The sequence below is a fragment of the Syngnathus leptorhynchus genome, chromosome 11 (assembly GCF_054491065.1).
Source record: "Syngnathus leptorhynchus isolate UIUO chromosome 11, UIUO_Slep, whole genome shotgun sequence".
NCBI classification, from domain to species: Eukaryota; Metazoa; Chordata; class Actinopteri; order Syngnathiformes; family Syngnathidae; genus Syngnathus; species Syngnathus leptorhynchus.
In genome coordinates this window covers 10,426,147-10,449,917 of record NC_141205.1, presented here as the reverse complement: position 1 = coordinate 10,449,917, position 23,771 = coordinate 10,426,147, and the positions used below count along the sequence as shown (strand labels likewise).

Here is a 23,771-nt window from a genome sequence, read left to right as displayed (position 1 = left end):
GATATAGGAATAACATTTTGATGAATAAAGTGGGCAGTTTTGAAATGTTACGAATATTTTATTCCATATTTAATGTTATGGTAATTGTAGCAAATATGTATATAATGATGATTTATATTGCAGTGTGATGTGTTCATGTACGAGTATGAGGAGAAAAGCGCTCGACAGATCTGATTTTATGATGATTATTATGATGGTGATAGTTATTATTATTGCATCCACGGAGGACTTTACATAAAGCAAAGTGTCCCAAAGTGTCGGGAAACAGGCTCCACAAATTGTCAGCCTCAGGAAGGGGCGAGTGTATAAATCCAGCATGCATCGGCACTCATCTGGCAGCTTGTCCTGAGCTACAGAATGAGAGCAAAGCCTCTGGTCAGCACTCTGCTCATCCAGATGGTGCATTTGAAGGGTCCCAGTTAGGGGTCCCGATGTAGTGCCCTTGAAGCCGGCTGATTTATACACCGGCAAAGGCGTGTGAAAGGCGGCACGAGGACACACAACTTAGCTGTAGCCTACATTGTGTGTACACACCAGAGTGGTGACCTCTCTATTTATTACCTGCCTTTGTTTTGACCTTTTATTGTGAAGGTTGTTTTTCCCCCCGCTGAAAGAGTTTCGTCATAAATGTGTTGATTTCGTTTTTGTCACCTTTTAATTGAAAATTACCTACAATTGAGAAAACAGATATTGACAAAGTGTGGAGTTGACAAGCTAGTTAACAGCTGCTAAGATATGATGGGAAATACCATAAAAGCAAATGGATAACATCTGAGTTGTATTGTTATTACCTGATATGATATTTGAACCCAAACAATGGAGCTATGGATGAGTAAAATAATAATAATCACAGGCATATACTGTATTTTTCAGACTAAAAGTCGCTCCGGAATATTGGTCGCATTAGCCATAAAATGCACAATAACGTGAAAATAACCATATATAAGTCGCTCCGCAGTATAGGTCGCATTTTGGGGGAAATTTATTCGACAAAATCCAACACCAAGAACGGACATGAACGAGCAACAACAGGCTAAACAATAGGTATGCTAACGTGACATAAACACAAACAAAGAGCTGAGAACGGGTCTGATGCAACATTCAGAGTTATTCTAATAACTATTACATAAAGAACACGTTTGTAAAAGTGTAAAAGCAATGTCCGAGCCCCATCCACCGTCCCCGGAAAGCCACCCGGCCGAGCGCCTCCGACTTCCATCCACGGAGGTGAAAGAGAGCTCCCGTCGAGTAGGACCGGGCGTGCGTAAAAGCCATAATAGTTTTTCAAACCTTCTGTGTCACTCCAAATCATTAAATCCTTCTAACTCTTCGTCCTCCGTGTCACTTACACACAAAGCCGCTAATGATGCCGGTAGTACGTGGCCATTGAAGCCATTTTTCTTCGTCATCTTTGCCATCCCGTGATCGAATCTTTGTCCTTTATGTAAAGGACTTGAAATTCAAATTACGGCGATGTAGCAATCCCTTGCTACATCGCCGTTCGTTTATCGTGCTTTCCCTTTTTTTTTTTTTTTATTTTGAAAATTTCTGAAAAGATTCACATATGTCGCTCCTCAGTATAAATCATCCCCCACCCACCCAAACTAAGAAAAAAAAACGTGACTTATAGTCTGAAAATTACGGTATTCTTAATCAAAAATGTTCTGTTTTTGAAACACATTACAAACTTTTTGGGGGAGCCAAAAACCGATTAATGGCATTTCCAAGGGGAAATACAGTATTTAAAGATAAGAATGTTTTGAGTAAACACTGTGGAATAAATTCAACTTGTATTTTAAGGTTTGACCGTTGAGCTTGCTTCTTGGCACAAATATTCTTTGCTGTGAAAGTTCATTTTATACAACACGCTATTTTTGATTGGCTGTCACATCTGTCACATTGCCATTCGCATGCGATACAAAATCAAAAACTAGAGCTCTGACGGCTAAATTCTGCCGCCCGGGTGGCGACCATTGTCACGAGCACCCTAGGTGACGTCTCTGAGAGGCCTCTCCCGTTCTCCTCTTACTTCCTTCTTCATCTCAGCTTGTCATTATGCAGATTCGCTCGGGCGCCACGCTCCCTTCTTTTCATTCTTCACTCGTCTCAAATGTTTATCTTCGTGGTGCTTGATGCGTCGGCGCATCAATCACTGTCACTCATGCCGTCACACCTCCCTTGTTTAGTCTAACTTCAATGCGGTTCTAGACAAACATCTACAACAGAGGGAGGTGATGAGGCCAAGTTTATGTGTGTTTGCAATCTGACTCAAGTATATGTTTACAAATGAGAAATTCAGAAGCGAGTCGTCAGCCACCCACACACGGCGGCGGCCGACTCCTGCAACAGTTATTTAGATGAATGATTAAAGTTAAGGCACGGCCAGCAGGAGTCCCACCACTCTTGTTTAAGGAGGAATGGGAGAGCTGTCATCTTTTGATACATTGCCTGCCACGCCGAATGCAAACGAGGTGCCCTCGCTCGACAAATGCCACCCGGTTCCCCGATAGGCTGTCCCACCCCAAAATAAGAAGAGTTTCCCCGGGGGGTTATCGATCAAGGTCAGTGAAGAAGTTCACGTCGGAAGATGAAAGTTTAATGTCATCAGGGGTTTGAGCTTAGATATAACCAAACAGATGAAACCGAACTACAATGTTATTTGGTGACATGGATGAAATACAAAGATTTCATGGTTAGTTATATAAATAAGGCAATTATGAAGGTACATTTTGTTTGCTAGAGGTCAAAATGTGTTTTAAGGAACAAAATTAAAAAATCGTTTCTCATGCTTTGCCATCGTTGTTGTTTACATTTGCTTGGAACACTTTGACTTTGCATCTGGTACTGCCTGAGTGGGATAATTCCGACTGGAATGCAGCATTTTGACCCTTTGAAGCCTTTTTTTGCGTTGTCATTGACAACAACAACAAAAACGATAACAAATTAGCAATTTATTAAATTAAACAAGTGACTGAACGCAAGCAACAACAAAAATGATAACAAATTAGCAATTTCTTTTTTAATTAATTTGAGGTGGTGTTGAGATGATGTTGGCAACGGTGTGTGATTTGAATCTGAGATTTGATCAACACAGTGTTTTGCAAGATAAAAAAATATATATGATTTTAGATATGCAAGGTTTGTGCTTGTATAGCAAGTATGGCAAAGTCACAACTCAGGTGACTGTGTCTTTGATTATTCTTAGTTATTAGAAATGGTTAGTGCTTCCTTTGGTACTCCCCAAATACACAGTTGTAAATACTTTTAAAATATTAGTGAGGAAAAACACAGTTACTTGTGTTTATTGCCTCTGTCTCATGTGAGTAGAAGTTGCAAGAACACTATTTTGTTGGCAAATGTGCCTTGTACAAGATGTGTATTGAATCAATAAATCAAATAACCTGGTTCCTTTTATTCTATTTGGCCACGTAGCATTACAAATGGGGATTGCAAAGGTTTGTTTGGGCCAAACACTGCACCTTTATGCTACTTCAGAAAAAAAAAGTTTTGCTTATGAGACTGAAGTTCTGTCATATAAGACATTTTTTTACGTCTTGTTTCGTATTTATGATTGCTTTCCCACCGTGTGATTAATTCTTATTCTAGCGTGTTCACACTTGACGGGACAGATTGTTTACACGATGGTGGATACTTCTTCAAGTGTAAATATTAATGAGTGTAACCAAGCGAAATACCTGGCAGTGAAGAAAGTGGATTTAAATAGTCATCTCAGCCATCCGTGCAATTTAAGTGACGGCGTCACTTTAAGTCTCCAATAATATTCTTAAACTTACCTGGAATGTAATTTGGGAAGTGTTATTGTTTGGAAAAAAAAAAGTTAGAAAACATTCTTAGGAAAGCATCAGGAAAACTGCTGAAACTATCAAAGCTTTATTCAGGAGCCATTTTAAACCTAATTTAAAACAATATCAAGGAAGATGCGGACGTTTTTTTTTTTTTTTTGCTTTAGTTCCATTACAGCAAAAAACAGGTGAGAAATCTAGAAGGGAGTTTGGATTTTTAAGACTCTGTTGAAAATAATAGCACCGTTCTTGCATTTTACTTCGAGACTCACCACACTTCGCTTTTTAGCCGCAAGTACAAATGAATTTTAATAATTTGAAGTGTCGAAAAAAAAAGCCAACAAAAAACCCATCATGAATCAAAGGATTAATTTTGGACATTCTATTTCTTCAGCTTTTTTTTTGTGACACTTGTTCAAAGGATTTGTTTGGAAAAAGCTTTTACTGTGTCAGGAAAAACAAAAATCAAAGAAGCATGTTCAAAAGAAATCCTTTAATGCTCACTGACAGGGATCTCAATTGAGGTCATCCATTGACATACCCAAACAGTAAATTAACGACCCATGTTATATTTGTACCTGAATGCACCACGGTGGGCTGAAGAGGATTTCTGCTTGTCCTTTCAGGCAATATTTTGCTATATTGTCAGCATATTACACTTAAGACAGCACGCAATGCTTTCATAAATCCTTTTTGGAGGCAGGCGACACTTAACTGTTTTTTTTGTTTTGTTTTTTTTATTCTTCCCCATCACTTCTTTAATTATTCCACAGCAGAGCCGGTCTTCTCGAAACAACGTTATAGATATTACTTCTCGAAAAACCTCTGATTATTCTTTTTTTGGGGGGAAGTGATTGCGGTGTGAGCCTTATTGCGCTCATAATCTCGGCGTGCATGGTGTATATATATTGTCTTTTTACATTTTCCTCCTCATATTATCTCACGGCCCTCTTTGCTTTTTTCACTCTCATTTTTCCCCCTCTTCTTTTTTTGTCTTGCCGCCTTGTTGTTATCTGTCTGGGCTCCGTTTCTCTGCTCCCTGATACTCCCTGGCTCGCTAGCTTTCATTTTCGTGATAATCCAGTGACACCAGCGGACTGCGAAATCGCTTTGACTGCTTTTTTTGTTTCTCCCTCAATCCATCCAACCAGTCCCCCCTCCTCCCTTATTGCTATATCTCGCCTTTTGTTAACCCCCCCTGCTTTTCATGGTAAGTCATGTAATTAAATGACATTTTCACTTAGATTTTTGAGGAGAGTAAAGAAAAATGTGGCCAGTGTTGTGAGGACAGAACGGAAGGATGGGCTGGAAAAAGGAAAGTCCATTGTTTGGGAGAAAAAGCATTTCCAAAATAATACTTTGTGTTGAGTTCTCACATGATGCTGGTCTGTTTACTTTATTGAGTGTAGGAAAGTTTCGTCATTTTTTTTTCTTCCCAAAAGTGACAAATGCCAAAACAGAGTGGAGGCATGGGCTGTAAAATTGAACATGTCTGAGTCACCGGACCACACGAGAAACCCATGTCCAATTTACGTTTCCACTTTCATACTTTTGCATCTCATATTTTTCCTATGTAACAGGAAATAAAGTTATTTCCATCGCGGAATATTTTGAATCAACTTTAAAAAGAAAATGAGGTTCTGATTTGAGTGAATAAACATCTCCAAATTCATCTTTATGAATTCATCAAAAATAATGTCCATCCCTACAGGGGGGTCTCTGACGCACAGCAGATCACGAGGCATCTCACTATAAATGAGAACTTGTCGGTGGGAGTGGAACTCTTCATTTTGACTCTTCCCTGCGACAGCGGATCGATGCAGGCCCGGAGCGCTGATGAAAATGAATTGATTGTCGCCGATAAAAGTCCAATTAAACAAAAGAACAAGCGTGGCAAAGTGCTCGCAGACAGGCAGCTCTCATCTTGTCGTTCGTCCTCCAGGGGGGTGGGGGAAACTTCGGAACTTACTGATGAGCGTGGCCGTAAAAGCGCATCAGATACCTGCATGGTGCGGACATTGATCCCGATCTTCCTTAATGATGAAAAGAGATTTTAATTGTGGCTATACATCAACTTTCAGCAGTCAGATGACCTTTTTCCATTTAATAATAGTGTGAAGCTCTGCGCCCTCCGCCCACTGGCATACATGTGAGCACTTCTCATCCCATTTCCTGTCAAGTCTGCTCGCTATTTCTCAGTCATAACCTTCCTTACAGAAGAATAATTGTGATGTCCTTTTTGGGAATCTTTTGGGAAGTTTTTTTTTTTTGGTTGAATCCTGAATGCAGTGGTGTTTCTACTTATGATGACTGATTTTTGGAGCCATTTTGTATCACCTGTCTCATTTTGATCCGCATCTCAATCCTCACATTTCATTTTCCGATGTCCTCATCCAAGCTTATCGGCTTCTTCGCCGATTCTTTTTTTTTTTTTTTGCTCAGATGAACCCCACAAATAAAGTTCAAGATGATTAATGCCCCCTTATTCCGAGGAAATGGACACAAGCTGCTCCGCTCGTCGCACTTTGTGGACTAATAACATTTTGCTCACCATCTCCCTCTGTCTCACAAGCTCTGTAATTTGATTGTGCGCTCTATGATTGTTCTGTTATTGAGTTGGCGAGATCATGCATATGTATAGGTCCTTTACGATGCCTATTGCATCTTTAGCTACCGTATCCCGGAGCATTCTGGAAAACATGAGGCTCATTCATAACTGCCGGGAATCCCGACAATGTGTTGACACGTGAGAAGGGAAGTCTGTACATGATACTAGATAGATATGAGTAACTGAAGGGGACATGACAAAAAAATAATAAATAAACCCAATGAGCATTGCACTGCTCCTAATGCCCTGCGACAGGAAAAACTGACACCCTGTGTTAGGTTTATTTATTGTATTTGTATTTTTTTCAAATGATCATGTGGACTTGGTCATTTTATATATTATTTTATATATATTATTATTATTATATATTATATTATAAGTTTTCAAAATAAAGTCCAAACTCTACATATAGGCAGACAAATCTCCTGGTACCTTGACTTAAATATAAATTATGAGTAATTTTCCCACCTCTGATCATGAGAAATGATTAGGCCTGCATCGACAGTACTAGCCTGACAGCTGGCAAAAGTGTGGTGTTAATTCCCAGCGCTGCTGACATCGTGTTCGTAAGAAACCCCCATTGAGCATCCGCCGATGGGCTTAGCTTCTCCTTACCTTCGCAAATTCCGAGAATGACGCACAGGTCTGAAATGGTATAAAAGGCTGTTGAAAATCTTCAGTAGCTCATTATCTCTGTCACAAGTCATTCATCAATTTATTTTGTGGTAATTCACTCTTCCAGTGGTCAATAAGCATTCACTTATTCTACCGTCACTTATTCTGCCATCAATCAATTGGCGCAGAAATCGTCTCGTGTTAATGAATGGCCAGCAGAAATAGATACATTAATTGAATGACTGAATGCATTAGCCGGTCGGAGTGATGCACTGTTGCCTCTGCTAATAGCAAAGTGAAGTTGTTATTAGATTCAGAGATGGATGAGCTACGCCGTGGACCTGTCACTTCAGCCTCGAGTGAAGATGGCAGTACGTGGATGAGAAAGTGATAATGGATGAGTTTTAAAATATTGTTTTCCATGCTCTATTGTGTTATCCACTTGCTGATTAATTTAAAATTGGTTTTACTGGATTCAAGAGGGAAGCGCGGCTTCTTGCATCGACAGCCAAAGCAATGTACAATATACACCCATTTGCGGTTCAGTATTCATAAATTCTTTTTTTTTTTGTCTGTTGAACTGAAAGACATAATGCTCTTCACAAAATGTTGCCAAAAGACAGAAGGAAATAGAAGGTGTCAAGGATGTATGTTGAAGCATGTCTTCAAGGTAAGAGCTAAATTGGATAGACGGATAGTTGGAAGAATGATTGGATCACATATGCCCATTCTTGGATTTTTTTTTTTTTTTTTTTTTAAACATAGGGCCCCTCACGTTTTGAAACGTATGCATTTTTACCACCATTTCCCATAAGTGCGGTCTTTTGGATTTTAACAAACAGTTAGTCGGAAATGTGTGTTATGCTTGCATACTGATGGTGGCAAGAGTGATGTGAGTGATGGAATATGAAAGAAAGACAAAATAGATGTCGTCAATCATACCTAAGCAGCAAAAGCAGAGAGCTGTCTAAACAAGCAAAAAACAAAAACAGACTCACATCTATGCTCTTCTTGTTCGGCTCGCTGGAGCAGCAACATTCCAAAGTGTTTTCACAAAAATAGATACATTCGGAGAGATGATAGCAGGAGCACACACGACTAACAAATCAAATGTTCGGAAGTCTTGCAACATTTAGAATCATCTTGTGACTAAATAATTGAGCTATTTAACTGAACTGGATTTTAATTATGGACACTGTGGGTCAAGAGACTAATTAAGAACTGGATTTAGGTTGCAGGTCCCAGCAGAGGCAAATGATTGGAAGTCCTGCACAAACTTTACATCCTGTTTTTAAATTTCACTGCAATTTTATGTGTTTTCAAATTCTCACTCTCAGTGGACTGCTAGTCCATGCTAACAATAGAAGCGTTCACACTGTGTAGACTGACTGATGATTTGACGGCTCACTTCGTGTGGGAGGCGGGCGGTCCTCGGTTTAAAATACAGGATACGTTGAGTATATTATCGTTTGCGCAGCGGCGTAAAAATATGCGGTCATGCGTCACAAGAAGGCCCATTCGCTTATAAGATGCTTTACATTGTGCAGTTTTTTCATTTGATTGTGATAGACTTGGGTCCCGTCTGTACAAATTCAAATTACAGGAATAGGAATGTAAAACGGCCTAATATTCCATTCCTAGTCTGAAATACTTGCCCCTAATAATAAATGAATTTATTGTTTCTTCGACCTCCAGGTCCAAGGGTTGGAGAAGAGAGTGGATTTCTCAGACCTGAGTCCGGTGGGCTCGGCAATGAAGACTGTCCCTTACGGTATGGGTGGAGGCGCAGGTGGCGGACAACAGGGAGGAGCAGTTAAGCCGCCGTACCAAACCCGAATTTTCTCCACCTCCTTTGACCAGACGCCCATTAAGGCCAAGCCGCCCAGTTACAGTTTCTATAACCCGTACGACACAGCCCGGAACCAGTCACTGCTGCTCGACCAGACAGGCTACCGCTCCAAACGTAAGCCCTCGCTCAAGACGGCCATGAAGACCAAGAAAATCTTCGGCTGGGGGGATTTCTACTTCAACGTCAAGACGCTCAAGTTCAGCTTGTTGGTGACGGGAAAGATCGTAGACCACATCAACGGGACATTCACCGTTTACTTCCGCCACAATTCCTCCAGTCTCGGCAACGTGTCGGTCAGCATCGTCCCGCCCACCAAAATTGTGGAGTTTGAGGTCCTCCAGCAGCAGCAGTTCCTGCACCCCCACACCCAACAGGAAGTTCAGATCCAGGAGACCCAGCAAGCCACCATCGACCCCAAAGAGGTTAAGACGTTCAACTGCCGAGTGGAGTACGAGAAAACCAACAGGTCCAAGAAGCCCAAGCCCTGCCTGTACGACCCGTCTCAGACGTGCTTCACAGAGCACACCCAATCCCACGCTGCCTGGCTGTGCGCCAAGCCCTTCAAAGTCATCTGCATCTTCATCTCCTTCTTTAGCATTGACTACAAGTTGGTTCAAAAAGTATGCCCGGACTACAACTTCCAAAGTGAGCACCCTTATTTTGGATAAGCCACACAGAGATGGATGGCGGTAATGACGACAATGATGGGAATGATAGTCATATTGATTCCGAGGATGGAGCAAGGGGACACTTTCTTGCCTCTTCACTGCTTTGAAATGTGGATTTAAATAGAGTACAGTGGTACCTTGACCTACAAATGCCCCAACTTATGTAATGAGCCACTGATTGATTTGTGTGCATGTCAGTGCACTTTGAGGCATTTCTTTGAGAAGGATAAATGATGAAACACAAATGCAAAATGAAAAGCACTTCACACTGAAGTTACCGTGTGGTAAATGGCCAACTGTAGCTGAAGCCACACATTGCACGAATACGAAAGTGACAGTGTTGGACCTTTGGCTTACTTGATGAAAAGGGTTCATTTCTCCATGTTCTTGTTTACTATGCTTTTATGGTCATAACTTGCAAAGGCATTGCTAGTTGTCTTGGACCTGGAACGGATTATGGTCATTTCAATTCATTTCAATGGGGAAATGTGATTTGACATACGAATAAGATTGAACAAACCCATAAGTCAAGGTACCACTGTATCATTAAAGTTACAGTTGCCATGGCGAAGCAATTTTCCCACGGAACTTTGGTCAATTCTGTTTTTTTGCAGTTATTTCTGTAAATATCAATCTCACCTTCAGCGCACTTATTGTTTTTAGATGATGGTTTCTCTGTGTTATTAGTTTTTGAAAAGCAGTAGGACCTCCTGTGAACCTCTATCACCATGTAAGAAGAGTATCTCGCAAAAGTGAGTGCAGCCCTCGTATTTTTTAAATATATTGTATTATATCTTTTCATGGGATTACACTGAAGATATGACACTTTGCTACAATGTAAAGTAGTTAGTGTACATCTTGTGTCAAAATCAATGTCTAAACAGCTTGTAACAAAAGTGAGTACACCTCTAAGTGAAAATGTCCAAATTATATCCTATTAAATTTACTGTTATTATTTCAATCTGGAATTTTATATTTACAAAAAAAATATGAGGGGTGTACTCACTGCTGTGAGATACCGTATGGTTGCTATAGTGTTTTTTCTTTTTTTCTTTGATAGACTGACTGTTAATTATCTCCCCCGTGAACTACATTTCTATCCTCCGGTTATAAGAGAGTTCTATGTATGAGAAATGCTATGCTGGGTATGCATACAATATGTTGTATGAAAACAAAAAAAAAGCACATTAAAGTATTTTAAACTCTCTGCTAGTTGCAAAGTGAATTTTTCTTTTTCAAAGCCCTCAAGCACAATTTACAAGCCGAGGATTGTACGCTACTTATCTGTGCAAGGACAGCTTTGTGAATTAAGTTTTATTACGATTACGCGCGCCAAGCTTACTGTGAAGATACATCCGTTTAATTTTCTGAAACATATTGAAGGAAAGTTTGTTTTTTCCTGGAATTGGAAGAAGAAAGCCCTAAGCGTTTGGAAATGATAGATTTTAACTTCTTTGGAGAGGCAAGATGGTTTTATTTGATATATATTTCAATTACACACAGTGTCTGCTGTAAATGAAGAAAAAATTGCTGTGCCACGGTGAGTAATTTGATATACTTGTTTTGTTTGCGTCAAACAGCCAAGTAGTTGCCTCCCATTTTACGTTCATGACGGGATTCGATTGTGGAGACATTGGTGTGATGTGACTTTTTTTTCTGTTCAACACATCATCTCATGCTAAATCTAAAGCAAAAGTAACCAGATTTAAGCAACGATTTAATTAAACCTGCCGCAAAAAGCAGCCGTCTGCCATCTAGTTTGTCTTTCATTATCGCCGACTCATTTTCGTTTATTTGCGTGTCAGCGTGGATTATTCAGATGTTTGCACAGAACGCTTTCTTCATTTCAACAAACGCATGACGTATCTGCCTTGTGAAAATGCCAATGAAAATCACAGAGATGAGTTGCAATAATTATAGAACAGGTACGTTCTAAAGTTGCTCTTGACTTTATAAACCTTGTTTCTTTTTCTGTTTGTACTTGTTTAATTTCACGCTTGATGGGTAGACAGGCATTTGAATAAGAAACAAGAAAAACTCAACTTTACATAGTATGTCCCCTTTAATATATTCCTTTAATATATTATTTTTCCCACGATTAATGCATTTCTTCGGGGAATGGAGGATAAAAGATTGGAAGAGCTGATGGAATAAAGTACAATGCACTCAACCATTTTGAACGCACAGAGGTAATCAATCGTCTCTGCTTATGGTATTCATGCGCGTACCTACGGGGCACGAGACAATTTATTATATCTCCAGAAGCGATGATTTTTATTTGTGACATTAAAATTTAGTGTGTATTCTTCACTCTTGACACTAAAGCTGCAATGTAAGTGTCTTCTAAATACTATATCTGGAATTATAGGAATCTAAAATAAATACTTTATTCTTGTGAAATCACATGTTCTCCAAGATTGTGACACAAAAGCAGATGTAACGTTTAAAGCACCAAAGGACTTCATTTCCCAGCATGCCTTGCGCACGCTCGTGGGCACGTCACTATCCGTTGCCAACAACTTGCTCAGCCCTCTCACGGATTGTGGGTGACAGCAGTGTGGCTGCAGGCGAGCTGCTTCTTCTCCAAACCGGCCTGGAAAACTGGAAACATGTTGTCCTTCGCTGTCAGACAACTGGCTCGGGTGAGTGTTTCAGATAGTTTTTTAATTCTATTTTGTTTGAGGGATTTGAACTCTTCACATCGCTCACTAGCTTGATCACCATCTGCTCGCCGGTCTCGTCACGAGGTGATTATAAATCACCTGCTTTTTGATTCATGTGTATTATTTCATATTTTACGGATTTGTTTAAATGTGGAGTGGGTTTTTTTTTTTTTTTTTTTTTTTTTTACTTTTGTTGTGCACTTGTGACGAGAGCTCATCGGGGGTGCCAAGCTAGCCGGCTAGTGTTCCATTATGTCAGTGTGTCTGCAGTAATGATGCAACAGCTACCGCTCAGTTTCATCATGAGCTGCACTGCATGCTACTAGTGTGCTCATATGAAATATGTAATTCTTTATTCCTCTTTTAATCTCTTGAAGTGTTTTCACAAGAGCAATAATTAACTACAACCTTTTTTGTTTTTTTAACCCACATCAGGTCAATTACCATACAAGGGTTTATCAGTGTTGGTGTAAGCATCAGAATCGGTTCCAAAGTGCAAATACAGCGTGAAAAACACCAAGTAAATATTAACTAACGGATTTGATAGTTATATAAGTGATAAGGTTTTTTGTGTGTCAGGGAAAATGCATACCAATTAATTGGAGGAACCAAACTATGTAAAAATATGAATACCAATCTTTGAAACACTGTAAAAATATGAATACAAATCTTTGAAACACTGTAATTATGTAACAATTTATATTGTGCAATTATTAAAAAAAAAAAAAAAAAAAAATATATATATATATATATATAATTTTTTTTTTTTTCAATGCATATTAATTGTTTTTCTTATGGTTATGCAAATTTTGGAATCATTGAGTGTTCTAATTGTAATTGACAAGATGTGACCCTAAAGTGTCATGTGCCAATAATTCAGACAGTCTTATAAGTCGTAGCTTGTCCGTTACTTAGATTCACATGCTTGCATCTGTTTCTATAATTGGTTAAGCTAATGTTTCAGGCAAATTCGTTTGGCAAAGTCATGTGCTGTCCTCACGATTTAGGCACGTGTAACGTCAGATGAGTGCTCGTAGCCTCATTCCAGATTCTGAAGGAGAAAGTCAAAATTAAGCGTCCACAATCTTCTTCAACAACTTTGAGGAAACACAATCTTTGACAATATTCCAAAGTACACATTTTTGCATTGGCATTAAATCACAAAACGTTTTTGTAGAAAACATGTATCGCACACAAACATGTGCAAAGTGCATTTTTGAGCACAAAGTCAAAAGTGCGTGACTAATCTCTGATCTCTGCCCCTAAAGTGTATTCATTCACTCAATTCAGTGCAAGTCTGAGCAATAATATAAAGCAAAATGTATTTCTTTTTTTTGTGTTTTTTTTTGTTGGATTGTTATCATTATAATGTCGTAATGTTCAACTCTGTATCATCATCATGCAACATTAACACACAATTTTACTGTAGGCTATTTTTAGAAAACATTTGGTTTCAGGCAAAAGAAAAGGCACGTCAAGCAGTACACGGATTTAAACGGTGCCCAGTGTAGCGTAGACGCACGCCACGTCACGTCATGGCAGCGGACAGCTGAGTGACTTGACGATGGGTTTAACCGGCGTCTTTAAAGTCTTGATTGTGTCCCCCTGACAAACATCCGACCTGGATTGAGTGAAGCCGCTTTGGGCTTGGCCTCCCGTCACCGCACGCCTCTTCAGGCCCATTCCGATTCCCTCAGTTAAGTGTCATCCCGACTGAATCACGGGGCAATTTGTAACGGACAGCCTTCCTATTAGCCGCTGACAGAGCAATGGAAACTGTGTCAGACTGACGGATGCTTCTACTTTTGCGACTTATCTTTCTTTCCTCCTCTCTGTTTTCTCCTTGCTGATTGTTTGGTATGACCACTGATGGACAGCAGTCATCTATAAAATTGGCTGGCCTCGAGAGTCGCCTCAGGAAATGGGCAACAATAATTCAGAAGAAGGATGAATGGAATGTTTTGACTTCTCTTTCCAACCACTTCTTTGTGTGACAAGGGAAGGTAAAATGCGGAAGTAACATTCCTACCAAGCAACACAGATCCAGAATAATAACTCACGAGGCGTGTTTGTTAAATGTTGAATAATTCTCGTTGTGATTAAAACTTGTGCGTTTTAACGGCAGTATACCTCATTGAATCTTTTAGCTTCTGATTTTTCGTTTTCTTCAAGTTCACCTTGGTCTGACAAGGTAATGTGTGGCCCCTAAAAATACTCCACGTGTGACACATTTGGCGCTCGTTCCTTGGCTCCCGTGCTCTTTTGGATCACTTTATGCCCCCCCGAATATTAATTAACCGTCAGAAAAGGAGAAATGAGTGGGCAGATAGACCTTGGGGAAGCGACACGTGTGTTTGTTTAAAAGCAGCCCCGTGGCAAATTTGATGAAAAGCTAATAAAAAAAAAAACCGCCACGCTAGTGCTACTTAGATGTTTAGTGGCGCAAGGTGACAGGAAGAGGGAGGGAAAGCCGGGATGAGGCATGGCGAGAGTTTTTTTTTTGCGGCCCTCCTTCCACAGATGCGCAGACAGCAAAGGACACTTTCCGTCAAGGTTTAATGACCCGTGTGATTCCTCAACGAGACGCGGCCAGGCTCTCGTCGCCTCCTGCGCTTCTTCTTCTTCCTCCAGAATAGAGCAGCACTTTCTTTAAGGTGCTAGCCATCCCCCTTGGCGTGTCACCATTGTCCTCTCGGCCACCTGCAGGAACACGGCTAGAGGCGGGATGGATTTTGAATCACGAGGTGTTTTCTTTGGCTTCTCTGCAGGAACGGCTCATAGGTAGTGTCGCAGTTCGCATTGCTGACTTTCAATTCCCCGTTCGCAGCTGCCCGCTGGGGTGACTGACAGGTTCGGTGAAGGATCGTGACCAAAGACCAACTTTTGTCCTCACGTCTAAATAAAAAAATGACATCTGTGGTACAGAGAATAGTCAGATTACACAATATGTATTTATTCTTAGTGGCAAAAAATGCTATTTATCTCTTAGACCAAAAAACTGAAAGCAACAGTTATTAGATTTATTACCTGAAAAATCAATTTTCAATCATGTTGTAAAGTCAATCATGTTTAAGGGACTTTTTCCTCCACAATGTCCGCTTTGAATAGTTTAACAAGTAGGTTTGAAATAATAATAATAATTCCGCCTGATTAAATGTCACAGCACCCTGGTTCGGAATCACTGCCATAAATTGTGGAATTAATATCAGATGGATTCAAATCTAGCTCTGAACTTGATAGGCAGCAGAGAAAATGGATCTTGCCAAGAAACATGACAACCCTTTGCTTTCCTTCACTTTGCGAAATGTAAATGGCCACGCGCCGCATCGACTGAGCCCGCTGACGTGCTTTGGTTGTCACTTTGACTTAACTAGCAAGCTCTTTAATTGCATTTTAATGGCGCTGTTCGAGGGAGGCCGTCCCTCACACCCCGACACACACGAGGAGGCGATAACTACAAACCTGCGGTAGCGGGGGCGCTTTACACACGTCATCATTTTTAACCGCCGATTAAGTTGATGTAAGGTTTGTCAACCCAATCAACCTTAAGACGTTTCTATTGTACTTCCGCAGTCTCCCTATTTCTATTCCAGAACCAATCTGCACACAGCAATTAATTTGTCAAACGCTTTAAGACACCTGACGCGCGTTTCTCTCCAGCCATGTTGCCTTGAAAGCATCCGGCGCAAACAGTTGTATTTTCTTCTTGCTCGCCCTGGCAGTTTCCTGCCTGCTGCCTTCCTTATAAAAGCCAAGAATTAATATCTTAGCTATGTACTATTAGGAAAAGACTCCAACGGTCAACCATCAAAGCAGTGGCAGAGTCAAGATTAGATAAACTGGAAATGCTGAATCCATTCTCTCTTTCGGTAGGCTGTAAAATTTGCTTTGCGAAATTGCCGATGTCGGCGTAATGTACACCCACGCTGATAATTCCTATCATTTAAACATGCAAGTGGATTATTCCATCAGCTGATATATTAGAAGGGGGAGAAAATATACTGGGATGTTAAAACAGAGCATCAATGAATGAACATAACATTTGTAAGGATTTTTTTTTTTTTCCCCCTTCACCCCAACAGCCATTGTGCCAGCGTACCCCAGCTCGCATCTGCGTACGCGGCCAACAGTCTCACGCTGCCAGCCGTGTGGCGGACGAAGAGCGGCCATGGACGGGCCAGGAAAGTCTGTCTCAGGACGACCCGGAGATGTGGGACCTGCTGTTGAAGGAGAAAGATCGTCAGTGTCGTGGTTTGGAGCTAATTGCATCAGAGGTAAGGAAAAAAAATAAATCGATGAAGATCAAAGTTCTCAAGATAGATTTTTTATTGGTGGTTTTTAAGAACTGCCAATATTGCTAAATGTTTTCTAGGTCAGTTTGTCTCTGTTAAATGTTTGTCTAACCATTCCCATTTCTCCTCCCTGTTTTGTGAAAATCACTCATTCATGCCCCAGCAGCTTTGCTTTTTATGTTTTCATTTGAAGGCTGAAAGAGGTGAAATCTTGACAAGTTTTTTTTTTTACGGCCTGTTTTTCATCGCCACAGTAGCTGTTCAGCAAAGTGTGTCGGCCGCTTCTCCCCACGAAGCCACGCCGCTCTGGTGCAAGATAACGTTGATATCTTCATTGTGCCTCGTGCCGCAAGCCTGAGGGCAGAGCTCGGTGCTGCTCAGGCTGCCTTTCGGGCGTATTTTCCTCCAAAAGTGCAGTCACACATGTTTCCGGATTGCAACTCACTCTACAAAATTATTTTAAACCCCCCCCCCCCCCTCGTGGCATTTGAAACCAAATTTTGCGCTTGTGTGAGGCACTAAACTCCACCGCAACAATAAATCCTCCCCTTTGCCAGAATTATTTTCAATTTAATCGATTTGAGAGAGCGAGCTTCATTTATGATCATTTATTTTCGAGATAATTTTGCTGATTTATGGTGCTGTTGATAAATTAAGCTATCAATGCTTTTTCCACCTCATAAAATCAGACATAGGCCCTCTGCCAAACTTTTTTTTAAACAGCCTTGGAGGTGATTTAAATCCCCTAGTCAAGTTGTCTTTAGAGGTGTCCAAATTAATAAGTTAATCGGCAACTAATCGAATGAAATCAAATTGATTGATAATTATTTTAATAGTCAAAGTAATCATTCACTTAAAATTGAACTTAACATTTTCCAAACACTTTAATTTTAGCCTTTCTGTAATTTCTATAGACCTTCACAAAAACAAACTTTTGTGTTGTACTTCTAAAAAAAATCCCCCCCAAATATTGACAGAATACCTCCTCATGCCAGTTGAGTGAATATGTCATCAAAAAGGATGACTTGCCTCTTTTCTGCCTAACACGCGTTAATTTGCCGTCCTTGTCGCTTCTGTTGACTCGTGCAATTCATCGGCACACTTATTGTGTTCTCACCATAGAATTTCTGCAGCCGAGCTGCTCTGGAGGCTCAGGGCTCTTGTCTGAACAACAAATACTCTGAAGGCTACCCGGGGAGAAGGTGAGTGTGTCAACCAAGCGCGCACTGTCTCGTTAGTGGTGTTAATAGACGTGCAAATGCGGGGACTGCAAATGCGACTGCACGGCACAAATAGCAAAAGGAAACAAAATAGAGACCTCATAAATAAATAATATCCACTGTATATTATTGAGCTTGTCTAAAAATTGTCTTCTTCTTTGGTGTCCATCCCAACAGATACTACGGCGGAGCAGAAGTGGTGGATCAAATTGAACTCCTGTGCCAAAAACGAGCCCTGGAGGCCTTCGACTTGGATCCGGCCAAGTGGGGCGTCAATGTCCAACCTTACTCGGGCTCCCCCGCCAACTTTGCCGTCTACACTGCCGTGCTCAACCCTCATGACCGCATCATGGGTCTGGACCTACCGGACGGAGGACAGTCAGTAAAACCAAATCCCTGCATGATATGATATCGTTGATAAAAGGATATTCGTTGAACCGGGTCCGCTTCTTTTAGTCACGTTTGTATTTTTATTCCCCGGCCCAGTTTGACCCATGGTTATATGTCAGATGTGAAGAGGATCTCAGCCACCTCCATCTATTTTGAGTCCATGCCCTACAAACTCAATGTAAGTAGAGCCCCCCTTACTCTCTTACTTAAACCATCCAAATGGCAGAATAAATCGTTGACATGGATACAAACAACTATACGGACACGTAGTTTAGTCATAATATTTTGTGTGGCAAGAGAACATCAAATGGCTGACATGTCCCTAACCTCCCATTTATGCAATCGGTACTCAATCTTCTGACACAAAGTTTGAAAACCCACAATTTTTTCCAAATACGTGTATACAGGTTAAAAAAAATATATCCTTTTTTTTTAGGGGCCCCTAATAATGTTATACCGTGCAAGAAAAAGAGCCCATCCAAATTGTCTTAATTATGTTAATATTCATAATTAGTATATTCAAATAATAGTTTTGCCTTGACTTTAGAAATGACCAATCAGCTGAAAAAATTCTGATCACGGGCTCGGATTGGGACAACCCTAATTGTTATTATCATTATTTAAGCATTCGGTTAGCCGCTACATTGAATCCGTATTGTGGAGTCTCGGTCCATCAATGCGCACTAGCTTAGCAATGGTTAGCTGATGAATGGCCCTGAGAGTCACCCTGCCCGGACCTTTGTGATGCATGGGCAGCCGGGATCCCTCGGCGGGAGAGATAATGGGAAATCGACAGGCCGGCCATCACCGCTGGCTCTGCCCTCACAACGGTCAGCTTGATAGAGCGAGGGGGCAGCCGTAGATGTGCTTTGCAGATGGGAGATGATCAGATTGGACAAATAAAGTGTTCCCCTCTCGCTCCTTTCACCTGTCTCACTTCGATCACCGCCTCCCTCTTTCCCTGTTGTCTCGCTCTCACCTCTATTAGCTGTCCTTTCTTTAGCTTGAGAGAAAAGGAACCTTTTTTTTTTTTTTCTTCCCCCAATTGTGCTTATTTTGATCAAATTTCTCTTCTTTGAGACCACTTCTCTCTTTCGAAATAAAATCCTTCCTCCTTTTAAGGTAGCTGGAGTACTTAAGACGTAGCAGCTTTGAATGAAAATAATCTCTCTTTGATGATGTTTGCAAATGTGCCGCAGATATCTAACCCCCCCCCCTTCTCACTCTCTCTCTCTCTCTCTCTCCATCTCTCTTTGTGTACTATAATCTGGTTCCTTCCCAATTTGTAACCTAAATCACCCCCCGCCCGTGGTCTACCCTGCTCCTCTTCAACGCCCCTCAGCCTGCGACAGGACTCATCGACTACGACCAGATGGAGCTGACGGCCAAGCTGTTCAGGCCCCGGCTCATCATCGCCGGCACCAGCGCCTACGCCCGCCTCATTGACTACGCTCGCATCAAGAAGGTGCGCAAGCCTCGACCTGCCCTTGACCCTGTCTATCTCTCTCTCTCTCCCTCTCTCTTTAAACAACTCAAAGTTACCCTCAAATCAAATTCAGTGGAAGCTTAGAGGATATAAGGTTCTAAAGAATACTTTGCACACCCTAATTCATTTGTTTTTGCGTGACTATTATACTGCCCCTTGTGGCAAATGCAAGCACAAGAAGGAGCAGCACGGTGAATTAATTTACAGCATAAAATCATGAAAACCAGGATTTTTTCTTTTTTTTTTTTTTTACGTGACATTTCAAAATGCAAAGATTCCACTTGAAACGCTTCGTGCACAGTTAATAATGCTTTGCGAATAGATTATGTTCAGGATTTTTTAAAGGGAAAAAAATTCTAGTAATTGCCAGTGCCACATTCCATTTGATTGTGTTCCATTTGACGGTACTACAAGGCTCCTCTCATCCATGCCTTACCAACCTCCATTATCTTCCTCCTTTGTCGACTCAACCTGGGTGAAGGCAGACACTCCAAACAACTTCAAAACCACACTTCACTCTCTCGCAAAGTGCACCAGAGAGCCTGTTATCTTTCTTTTTTATTTTTTATTTTTTTTTATACCAGAGCCACCCGCTAATTCATCTTGGTTGCACTGCTCCACTTAAGCAAGGTGCCATCAGATGGAGTGTCCCGCCACTATGGCGCTGTGTGTCTTTATTAGGATCCATAACGACCCTGCCACTACACCTGAAGTGGAGCCATATTTCTCCACCCCACCACTAGCGTGTCTCTGTGGAACCGTTCACTGTTTTATGGCGCAAACTGGCGGGCTCCTCGACAGATTTCCGGCGTCGTTACCTGGCTAGCCTTTGGAGCGACACCAACAAGATTATCATTATTATTTTATTTTTTTAGCCTGCTGTTTCCACCAACTACACACAATGATGCAACAGAAGTTATGTTTTGCATTCAAAGTTTTGTCTTCCTTAGCTGTGCACTGACATCAAGGCCTACATGCTGGCCGACATGGCGCACATCAGCGGCCTGGTGGCAGCCAAAGCCATCCCGTCTCCATTCGAACACGCCGACATGGTCACGTCCACGACACACAAGTCCCTCCGAGGTGCCAGGTAACACGCTACCAAGCTAACTTGAAATGTATGTGTAGCTTACGCCAATCACATTGCTCTTTTGTTTTGTTCAGAGCGGGTCTCATCTTCTACCGCAAAGGCCTTCGCTCCGTGGACAAGAAAGGCAAGGAAATTATGTACGACCTGGAGGACAAGATCAACTTCTCAGTCTTCCCCTCACTGCAGGGTGGTCCTCACAACCACGCTATCGCAGGGGTTGCTGTGGCACTCCGACAGGTCAAATCAAATTCAATGATAAACACTAAAATGCATAAAGTCACTAAAGTGTCCAGTAGTCGACATTCTTTCTCTCGATGCATTTTTTTTTCCCTCTGTGCTTGACTTTGATGCTCAAGAATCTGTATATTATTTTGATTTCAGGCTCAATCGCCAATGTTTAAGGAGTATATTGCCCAGGTCATCAAGAACTCCAAGGCCATGGCTGATGCGCTGCTCAGCAAAGGCTACACCTTGGTATCAGGTAATGTCGTCTAGCATGACAGCGCGAATAGTGAAACTCGGGTTTTATGATTGAAATTGATGACAACCCACTATGAAGGTTTCTTAATTGCCTACGAATCCAATAAGAATGTGGTAAAACACTGTGTTGAGCCTTGCCCTTCTGTCGTCTGGTTTTATTTTTTAACCGTTGCGCCACTTTTCTCTAAATGATGATTCTCAATTTACATTTTACATCAACATAGTTTTTTAGTGCCCCAGTGATACTCAGTATTCTATATTAATGTTTTGGCCTGTGAATACTTTAAATAATGTCACTGTAACTGTTTCAGGTGGGACGGAAAACCACCTGGTTCTAGTTGATCTGCGGCCAAAGGGCATCGACGGCGCCCGGGCCGAAAGGGTGCTCGAGCTGGTCTCTATCACGGCCAATAAGAACACTTGCCCCGGCGACAAGAGTGCCCTGACTCCAGGAGGCCTCAGACTTGGTAAGGGACACGCATGATCAAGCTACCGCTAACATAATTATTTACCTTGTGTCCTCGCATACTGCTTTTATGTCTGTTTGTTTGTTTTTCAAAGTACAGAAATGCAGACGCAGATATGGAAATGAGTCAGACACCAATTAAGCCACAAGCGCTAAGCAGTGCATGATTAATTAAATATGTTTAGCTTTTTAATCATCTTCCAGGAAGTTCACAAGCTCCACATTTACACTGCCCCATTTTTTAGCATAATCTTAAGACTACATCTCTACCGGCCCATGTTGACTTTTATGATTATGTTGATTTGCTCTTCACCGAGCAACCATGACAACGAAATAGAATAAGATAGAATGTATCATGAGTCCCCAAATTGGGAAAATCTCAATAAGGAGCAAAAATAGTCAACAGCATTGTTTGTTATGACGAGACACGTATTTTTTTTTTTTTTTATAACCTCTAACCCGTATCAGCCACATTTCAGTCAGCAAAAAAAGTTACTGTTGCTGTTTTAGTCTGCTGTATTTACTTGGTGTGTGTTGCAGGCGCTCCGGCTCTGACCTCCAGGCAGTTCAAAGAAGCCGACTTTGTGCGGGTCGTGGAGCTCATGAACGAGGGCTTCCAGATCGCCTTGGACGTGAAGAAAAAGACCGGTGAGTGGAACACATTGCGATAGTGATGCAAGCTGTGAATTAGTAATAAATCTTGCTGTCGCCACGACTTCTCAATTTTCTCTCCCCGTTGCCGCACAGGAAAGCTCCAGGACTTTAAGAACTTCCTACTGGAGGACCCTGAGACGGTGGGCCGTATTGCTGAGCTGCGCCACCGCGTGGAAGCATTCGCCAGGCCTTTCCCCATGCCGGGCTTCCATGACCATTAGACAGAGCGACAAGTTTAAAAAAAAAAAAAAAAAAAAAATTGAAGCCTCGTATGGAGGTTTAATCATAAAGTTTGCCAGATTTTATAGAAGAGAAGAAACTATTTTCTATTGTACGTTTAAAAGACTGTTGCCAATGTTCATTGAGAAACACTCTGTAGTCTTAATGTTGGAAAGCAACTAAAGCAGCATCACTCATTTAGACGGGGTTTGCCAAGTTTTTTTTTTTTTCGTCATTCGGTCCTTTCGTCCTGCATCTCATTATCCAGCCAAGGGAAGCTGTGTTACTACATGAAAGTCATCTCTGCTATTTTTGCTACAAACGTTTGTCACCTTTGCATGAATTGTGATCATTTTTTTCAGCGGATTTTACAACAATGGTTACCAACCCCATTTTAAACATCATTCACCCGACAAGAATTCTCCCAAATTATTTTTCATTGCATCAAAATTTGGGGCAGCACATCTGCCTCAAGGTTCTGAGTTTGTAAATTCTCCCATTGCGTGGGTTTTCTGCAGCCTACTCCCACATTCCAAAAGCATGAAGACTCAAAATTGTCATTCCAAGTGAATGGTTGTTTGTCTTTGTGGCTTGCCATCACTGACAACCAATCCAGGGTCTACCCTGCTTTTTTTTTTTTTTCTTCAACAGGGATAAGCTCTAGCTAACCCACAACCAGGTACAAGCACCAATGAAAATAAACAGACAAGCACAAGATTTTGTACAGCTAATACATTTCAACAAAATCTTGTTTTTCACAAACTATATTGGGTTCACAGACCGCTATAATCACTGCATCAGTGATAAATTTGGGTCTGTATTTTCTTCCTTTGCACAGCATCTCTTGAAAGAGTACACGTTGCCAAAACAGCCATTTTATGTCTCCCATGGTTTTTTCAACTGACTTACTTGCTAATAAACAGTTTGATTGAACATTGACAGTCTTAATAAAACCAACTCAAAGTAACAATCTTGTTCCATTTATTTTTCTAAATAAAAATTGAGTTCATCTACTTTATAAAATAAATTTAGTCAGGTAGATAAATCGTGATTATGTAGAGATCTCAAACACATACAGTATATATATATATATAGTTAAATTGCTTAATTTAAAAATGAATTCAAGCCTGAAATTAGGACACGAAAAAAATGGCTGGTTGACCAAGTTGATCACAGTGGCATTAACATTATATGACATCCACACAGACATTCGGAGGAAGGTCACATAAATCGAACATGTTAGAAATTTTCTGTCTAAAAACAAACAA

At 41.0% G+C, this 23,771-nt stretch overlaps 2 protein-coding genes across 6 annotated transcripts in view; both read left to right on the top strand.

Moving 5' to 3' along the window:
* The window catches only part of nxph4 (neurexophilin 4), a 52,794-nt gene extending 42,074 nt beyond the window's left edge, over nucleotides 1-10,720 (top strand). For all 5 annotated transcript variants that reach the window (XM_085925058.1, XM_085925059.1, XM_085925056.1 and 2 more), the window contains one exon: nucleotides 8,722-10,720. In XM_085925058.1, the coding sequence (XP_085781184.1) occupies nucleotides 8,779-9,543 (765 nt within the window). In that variant the 5' untranslated portion in view covers nucleotides 8,722-8,778 and the 3' untranslated portion in view covers nucleotides 9,544-10,720. The remainder of the gene's footprint in view (nucleotides 1-8,721) is intronic.
* A 1,316-nt stretch (nucleotides 10,721-12,036) lies between these two features.
* Nucleotides 12,037-23,148, top strand: shmt2 (serine hydroxymethyltransferase 2 (mitochondrial)). Its single transcript, XM_085924768.1, has 12 exons — nucleotides 12,037-12,185; nucleotides 16,289-16,480; nucleotides 17,621-17,700; nucleotides 17,896-18,096; nucleotides 18,205-18,286; nucleotides 19,451-19,573; nucleotides 20,545-20,684; nucleotides 20,759-20,921; nucleotides 21,066-21,165; nucleotides 21,476-21,631; nucleotides 22,171-22,278; nucleotides 22,378-23,148. The coding sequence occupies exons 1-12, from the start codon at nucleotides 12,153-12,155 to the stop codon at nucleotides 22,503-22,505; spliced, it is 1,506 nt and encodes a 501-aa protein (XP_085780894.1). The 5' UTR covers nucleotides 12,037-12,152; the 3' UTR covers nucleotides 22,506-23,148.
* Nucleotides 23,149-23,771: the final 623 nt, after the last annotated feature.

What these genes read in the sequence shown, in the direction of transcription:
- shmt2 (XM_085924768.1), top strand. Translation starts at nt 12,153, where the DNA reads ATGTTGTCCTTCGCTGTCAGACAACTGGCTCGG. An exon ending in ACTACGCTCGCATCAAGAAG is followed by an intron (nt 19,574 to 20,544) that starts GTGCGCAAGCCT and finishes TGTCTTCCTTAG; the next exon opens with CTGTGCACTGACATCAAGGC. An exon ending in AAGTCCCTCCGAGGTGCCAG is followed by an intron (nt 20,685 to 20,758) that starts GTAACACGCTAC and finishes TGTTTTGTTCAG; the next exon opens with AGCGGGTCTCATCTTCTACC.